The following is a 7,870-nucleotide window of genomic DNA, read 5'->3' as shown; positions in this document are numbered from 1 at the left end:
AAAGTAATAAATTTAATAGAGCGGAGTAACTGGAGTCAAATGAGAAAAGATCCCTGAAAAATTATGACTTCATACCAAAGAAGCCTTAAAAGAAAATAGATTTATATTGTACACCGAAAATTAAAAAGGACTAGCAACAAAGTGTACTCAGTTATTGTCAATAAGGTGCTGACCATCATACATTACAATAAAAGATACATAAACAAAGTAATTTTTCATTTATTTATTTTTTCCTGTCAAGTACATCTTAAAAATACATTTAGACACAGGATCACAAATACACACAAAACAAAGCAGTGACTGCTCATTTCATGAAGGGGTTTCCTTTGATTCCTTTAGCTGCTTTATATAAAATTCAAAGCTTTCCTGTTATGGAGAAAAAAAGGGAGAAGAATTACTGACAAAGTCAACAGCAAGAACTGATGGTACTGAACTTGAGAGTCACAAGCACTGCCTTTGTGGTGGCCAAGACTGCCCAGCCCATGGCCATCAGGCCTATGGCCAACTGGTCTCTGAAGCTTTGGTGCATCTTCCTGTTTATAAAATGATAAGTTCAGAGTTAAAGTCAGCACCAGGAGCCTCTGCATGCACAGGCCTATGTCTGCAGGTATTCATTTATACCTGGGCAGGGAGGGTTAAAGTGTTTAAAATGAATATAGTGTGGTGACTTTCAGTTCAATGATCTCACAAAATGGAATTCTGTATATGTAGTAATAGAGAAAACCAAATTTACTAAATAAAAGAAACTTATAACAGTGGCAATAACAGGCCTGGCTAATGAAATACTAGCCATTAAATTCTACTTTAAGTACAAATGATGAGAGAACTGCCCAGGAACATATGATAAGCTCAGGCCACAGGGAAGGTCTGGGCAGATCTCTACCTAAACCTCAGAGCCAGAGGGCTTTGCACCAACCCCCACCCCAGCCAAAGCCATTGCTCATTCCCTGGAGCCCTCCCTCAGGGGTTCTTCACAGAGAACTAATCCTCATGTAATTAAGTATTCAACTTTTTTTTAACACATTCTTATGAGGCATACATAAATCTGTAGAGGTATTTTCTCCCCTTAATTAAGAAATACTCACAGGGGGCTCAGTGAAAGGGACAGGTTCTCCAGCATGCTTCAGCAAAACTGCATAACGTTTTAGAAACAGATCATTCAACTTTATGTTCTTTGCAGTCAAACGTTCATAGAGTGCTTTAGCTGATGCAACATCTTTGTCCAAGACTAACCAAGTTAAAGGAAAAAAAAGTTATTAGTCATAGGTAAAAAGTGTTCCCTTTGCACCAGAACACTCTGCCACTGGGGATTCTGGGATCCCTCTATCAAATGAACACCTTCAGCAAGTTGCCACCTGCTATTCCCACCAACTCTGAGCTTCCTCACTGCTCTTCCCTACTCTGCCAGCAATGTTCACTGTGAAGAAGGAAAAGGACAAACGTGGACCTATTTAAAGGCCTTTAGAATAATATTAATGGTATCAGGTGCTTTGGTTATTACACTATTCTGAAGACCCGAGATAATTAAAATGGCCACAGATTGTAAGTTCTCAATTATAAATAGGATGTGAAAAGTGTTTTGATCAATCCATGGCTCTCCCAAAAGAGAATGCGGATAAACGGCTCCCTAGCACTCAATTGGACCAGATCCTCTAAGTTTGGATGAAGTCAATTTCCTCCATGTAAATCCCTCCTGTGTAAATCCCCTGTTTCCTCTCCAAAGGCCCATGTCCTTTCCCTACTGCTGACAGAGCTCTAGCTCCTCTCTAGGAAGCTGCTTAAAGAAAACTAGTGTTTTCCTTTCCTTTGCCTGTTTAGATGTGTCCATCTACAACTAAAAAAAATATATATATTAATTTAGTAGTAACAAATAAAAAGTGTTTCATACATTTGATACTATTTCATGTTAATTTCTGGAAATTCAAGGTTTGTGATTATAGCTCTATTTTGAAACATAGCATGTTCCCTCGTAAGGATGGAAAAACAAGAGAACCCAGTTTACTAATTCAGCTTGTTGGGTCGGTTGCCCTGACAAAAAGAAAGTCAACAAAGCAATTCTTTCTTTATTCCAAGTCTCCAATGAACAAACCAGTAGGTGGCAGATGGAAAGGTAATCATGATTTAGAAATGCTAACATTTATATTCATTATCGAGGGTACTGGTTTCCGTTCACATGCTTATCTGGCAACAAGGGAACAATCTGGTTAAAAGACTGAAATTTCAACCAGGACTTCAGGTAAACCTTGGGCTGCTGTTTAGCTAAGGGGTCTGTTACTTCAAAAGAACAGGTAGGCAGGTGGAGGGGTACTGAAGGAGCAAGAAGACAATGCAAGAGACGGTCTCAAATTTAGACCTCCTTCATGCTCCCTTTCCAGGTGTAGGGATCAGGGGAGACTGACCTGTTTCTAATATGTAAGTACAAGTGAATTTCCAGGTCTCTCCAGGAACCTGTGATCTAACTCAATATATGTGGGCTGCTCTGAACATGCTGATACTCTGTTAAAGTTATATGAATAGTTTCATATTCTTACAGTTTAAAAACATAGGGGCTGGGTTGTGGCTCAGTGGTAGAGCACATGCCTATCATGTGCGAGGTGCTGGATTCAATCCTCAGCACCACATAAAAATAAATAAAAATGAAGGTATAGTGTCCATCTACAACTAAAAAATATATATATTAAAAAAAATTCCAGAGCTAGCAAATGACTTATATCATCAGTAATTACCTGATTTCTAGGAGTACTGCCTTTTAGCTGAAGACTTATTTACTATGCTACAAATATTAAAATTATATGATTAGATTTTATTACCATAGCTTTTCATGGTAGAAGAGTATGCTTCCTCCTTTTCACTTAATTCAGGAATCAATTCTAATAAAGATGTCAGAACTGGTGCCTATGAAATTAAATACAGGTAACATTATCACAAATTCAAAAGAACAGTGTAATCAGTAGGACCATTGATATATCAATACTGTATCAGAAAATCTATACAATAATTACAACAAAACTTCTGACTCAATTTAATGGACTATTTCCCCTTCTATCTCAACATTTGATGTTGATTTGATAATTTACAGCCAAAACAAACCATCATTTTTCAAAAGTTAATGGAATTCCATTTACACTTTTATATTTTCTAAAATATCTAAATATAATATTATCTATCTGAATGTAATATTTTTAACATCTGAAGATTGTTTATTAACCATATCAAAAAGTTATAAGATCTCAAGTGTGGAAGAGATAACAGCTGTATTTTTAGGTACAAATATTTTTGATGAAATGTGAAGAATTCTGTCAAATCTTCTGAAGTTTTCTCCACTGCTACATGAAGAGAACACTACTGGGGTCTCACTGGAATTTTTATTTGATCCGATGGAGGAGGACGTAGCCTCAACTAGATATTATTTATTTCCTGTAGAAAATCCAGACCTGCCCCACCCCAAAGAAAAGCCAACTACTAGCACTTCTAGATGACTCCAATGCTGCTGACTGTCCCAGTGAGGAACTTTACATAAGTTTATGCCCTGTTTCCACCTTACCAGAGGTTAAATTGGCTTAACCATTCTACTTCAAACAGACGGACAGTGTAACTGGTTGGCATTTAGATTTTCTGATACAGTATTCCTTTTGGCATGTTTTTTCAGTCATTCCACACCTAGACCTGCATTTCTTCTGGACTTCTTAATTTGGCCCAGTCCCACATGTGGACTAACAAGTGCTTTTTAGATTCTTACACTTTTTCTTATTGCTGTTTTGTAGTGCTGGGGATTAAACCCAGGGCCTTGTGTGCGCCAAGTATGTGCTCTACTACTGAGCCACACCCTCAGCCCAGATTTTTATACTTTTTTAATAACAAATTTTAAAAGTTTGAAAGGAATTTCTTTAAAAGGAAAAGGGGCATAACTAAATATTTTCTATAATTTGTTTATGGTATATAAATACATGAGCCAGAGTTAAAAAGTGAAATTAAATGAAGTTTTTAAAAAGTGTGTGTACTTGGGGAAAGTGTGTAGAAAAGAAGGAAAACTAGGGGGCTGGGGCTGTAGCTCAGGGGCAGAACACTTGCCTAGAATGTGAGAGGCACTGGGTTCGATCCTCAGCACCAAATAAGAATGAAACAAATAAAATAAAGGCATGCTGTCCATCTACAAAATAAATAAATAAATAAATAAATAAATAAATAAATAAATAAAAAAGAAGGAAAACTAGACCTCCTCGTCTAGCTTTGAAACGCCAACAAATACCAAAATAAACTAAGAATGGGGCTCGTGGTACTCAACATATTAAATTAGATGCAAATTTTTAAAACTAGATTTTTATTTTATTTTATTTTTCCTTTAACATTAAAAATATAATTGAGGGGCTGGGGTTGTGGCTCAGTAGTAGAGCATTTGCCTAGCACATGTGAGGCACTAGGTTCCATCCTCAGCATCACATAAAAATAAATTAAAATAAAGGTATTGTGTCCATTTTTTTTTTTAATAAATTTTGAGGGCTGAAGTTGTGGCTCAGTGGTAGAGCATTTGCCTAGCATGTGTGAGGCCCCGGGTTCAATCCTCAGCACCACATAAAAATAAATAAAGGCATTGTGGCCAACTACATACATACATACATACATAAACAAATAAATAAATAAATTTTGAGCCAGGTGTGGTGGTGATCACCTCTAATCCCAGGGGCTCAGAGGCTGAGGTTTGTGTTAAGCACCCCTGGGTTCAATCCCTGGTACCCTCCCTGCCCCCGCAAAAAAGTATTTTGATTCTGTAACACTTACACACACCCCTTTCACAGTTTAAATAACTACCAAAGGGAACATTAATTTTGGAGACCACATCAATTTTAAAGCCAATGGCGCATGGACCTGGTAGTTTATACCTGATAAATGGTCAGGAGAGCCACCTGATACAGGCACTGCTGACGTCGGCCTCGCTTGGCAGTGCTTCTGCATTATTAAATGTACCAAGGAGACCTAAGCAATACAATTTTTATCTTCCATTCCTAACAGTCCTTTCTTGAGCTCTCCATGCACAACTACAAGAACAAAGAATTCACTGCATGAACTTGTTTTTCATTTCCAGCACAACTAAGGAGTCAGGACCAACTCTGTATCGACATCCTAAAGAATTAGCAAATACAGGCAGGGAAAGTCTTCAGTCTCGAAGATATTTTTAGGTAAGATCCTGAACCAACAAGCTTTTATGTTAAACCATGAGGAAGTCTGTCTTACAGCATCACTGATTTGTTAACAAGTAAATCACAGTACCGTTCCTGGTTTCTGAGAACTCCTGATACAGAATAGTGACAAAATTGAGGTTTGTTCAGCAATTGCTCCACATCTCTGAAAATTAAAACATTATTCAGTAAGTGCAGGTTTTTGATAAACAAGCAGATCAAGGTGAATATTTCCAATTAAGAAAGTTCACAATAATACAGTAGTATATCATTACCACCAGGAAGGCCTCATAGTTGACCATTTTTTTTTTAAAGGTGACAAAAAAGAAAACAAGTGCAAGTTATGCCAAGCTTTGGCGAAAGCTGTCCTTGGCACTGGAAGTATAAAGTTTGTTTAAAAAGAAAAGGGAAAAATTAAACTAATGCTTCAACAACCACAGAACAAGGTTTAGGACTGCAAAGAAAGAGGAAAAAAAGAAACACTATTCCTCTCCAATTATACTGCCAAGCATTCACAAGTGAGCTAGGGATCATAAGGTTAATTATACATTTAATAAGGTGTCAGGGAGATAACTGCTCGTTTCTTTATAAAAATTAAAATGTACAAAGCAAGTTCTCTTTAAAGTATAATTACCTACACTTACGCATACAAAAGGACTGATTTCAATCTCTCTATTTTATAAAAGGCTTTCATTGCAATAGACAGCCAGTGCTTGAGAAAGAGACAAAAGTTAAACTCAAAAAAAAAAGTTTATATGACAGACCAGATAAATCAAGTGTCTATCCAATCTTAGATGCTATAGTCAAATCAAATATGGCAAGACAATATTTTAGTTTACACTCATCATAGATGTCATTCTTTTAAGTTTCTCAAAGCACATTGCTCTTCCAAAGCTTTAAAACACTGTCAATATTAAAACGAATAGTATAAAAAGAACTTTTGGGGACACATGGAACATTTACATTATAAACCAATGTTTTCGACATCTGTGAATAAAGTGTTCTTTGCTAAAGTAAGAATACTCTTTTATTGTTTGACAAGCAGGTAAAGGATGGGTAAGGGCTTATCATCTGGAACCTCAGTCTACTGAGGGGATGCCAATGAAGACGCTGCTGCCACATCAACACTCAGCCATTTCAGGAGCCCCTGCCAGGTGAGGCTGCCGAGGGTAAAGGGAACTCTGAGGGCAGCAGGCCACAGCCTGGTTGTCATGAAGGTTATAGCTCAGAACAAGATGGCAGAGGAGGTACCAAGTGCCATTTTCTAACACAACCACAAGAATGTGTTAAGTTGAAGGAATACCATCACTTTGATTAGATATTTATGAAGTAGGTGTTTAGATACATAAACATGAAGACAAAGCATAGAGTATATTCCTTTCAAGATAGACCTTTAAACACTAATTGCAGCACGCTAAAATAATGAGAAGATTCTTTATAAAATCCCTACCTATCATAAATTGCCTTTTCAAAAAAAAAAGGGGGGCGAGGGGTGGGGGGGAGAGTAAAAGAGCCAAACCAAGCTAATCAGAATTCCTCTCTGTTCAGAAACAAAAGCAAAAGCCCTAGAAGCAGCACCAATTTCATTTTTTTATTCAACTGTTAAACTGGAGAAAAATTTTTGCAGGCATTTCTTTTCAAAATGGCTTGGCTGTACTGTCAGGCTAGATGAACTTTAAAGATCAAAACTGGAGCTTCAAGCAAATGGGTACAGTTTTTACCTTCTCTATCTCCGACTTAAGATATCTTGCAGCTGGTAACAATGTAAGTGAATATAATACTATTTACTATCAGAAATTGGTTCCAGGCCTCAATCTGACACAGGGAGTCTACACAAACACAGCCGCTGGCGGGATCACGGTGGCTGTTTGACTGCCACCTGCTGGGAAGGGCTCCCCAGCGGTGCCTGTTTGTGTACACTGCCAGTGGCAGCTCTGATCACCCACAGTTCTGTCGCACTTGGCGCAGCTTTATATTTAGTGCAGTTAAAGTGGCATGAATGCAGTTGTCTCCTTCCCTGAAGATTGCTAATTTAACTGAGAGTGCGGGCCACAGAGACCTGCATTTGTCATTTAATGTGTCTGTGACACACAAGTGAATAGAAAGCAAATTCAACTCTTAATAAACCTTGAATAAGGCACTGAGAATGTTTGAGTATTCAAGTGAGAAGCTGTACTTGAAAAGCAAACATTTCCTACTTTTTGTTTGCAAACTGTGTTGCCATGGTGATACACAGTATTTAGAGCATTAGAGAAATTAAAATGAGAGATCAAAGGAATGGACGTTTTGCATCACCTATCTGCACAGAAACATTTGTCTTTAAATAATTTCAGCAAAACCCATCTTTCCCATCCCAAACCTTCTTTTAATTATACGGATATTCCTAGTTTTCAAAACCAGCAACCTACAACCTACGATCCACCTCCTTGTCATGCAACCTTGATTCACAATGAATTCAAATGTTCTAGCAGCACCACAGTTTGTTTCTAGTATTCCTCCATACACACATCTAGTGACTTCAGTTCACTTCTCATAAGCTGCAAGCCTCACCAGCTCCATGAGTCATTACCTGTAGGAGAGCTCTGGCGTCATCCACCTTGCCCGAACCCACGAGCTGAAGGAAAAGATCGGTGACAGGTTTATAAACTGCAAACTGATTGGCCAATCTCTCTGCCATGATGCTTACTGGAAAA

The 7,870-nt window shown here is 37.8% G+C and overlaps 1 protein-coding gene across 1 annotated transcript in view; it reads right to left on the bottom strand.

Moving 5' to 3' along the window:
• Positions 1-208: 208 nt before the first annotated feature.
• Lrpprc (leucine rich pentatricopeptide repeat containing) overlaps positions 209-7,870 on the bottom strand; it is a 107,284-nt gene continuing 99,622 nt past the window's right edge. Inside the window, exons 34-38 of the mRNA XM_046425040.2 lie at positions 7,747-7,862; positions 5,269-5,343; positions 2,811-2,895; positions 1,086-1,228; positions 209-366 (exon numbers count right to left, since the gene is read on the bottom strand). Coding sequence (XP_046280996.1) covers positions 310-366; positions 1,086-1,228; positions 2,811-2,895; positions 5,269-5,343; positions 7,747-7,862 — 476 coding nt within the window. The 3' untranslated portion in view covers positions 209-309. The remainder of the gene's footprint in view (positions 367-1,085; positions 1,229-2,810; positions 2,896-5,268; positions 5,344-7,746; positions 7,863-7,870) is intronic.

The sequence above is a fragment of the Marmota monax genome, unplaced genomic scaffold (genome assembly GCF_021218885.2).
Source record: "Marmota monax isolate L192 unplaced genomic scaffold, Marmota_monax_Labrador192_F-V1.1 WCK01_AAM20220418_F8-fsc00015, whole genome shotgun sequence".
Classification (NCBI taxonomy): domain Eukaryota; kingdom Metazoa; phylum Chordata; class Mammalia; order Rodentia; family Sciuridae; genus Marmota; species Marmota monax.
Note: the sequence above shows the minus strand (reverse complement) of the source record. Positions and strands in the feature narration are given on the sequence as shown.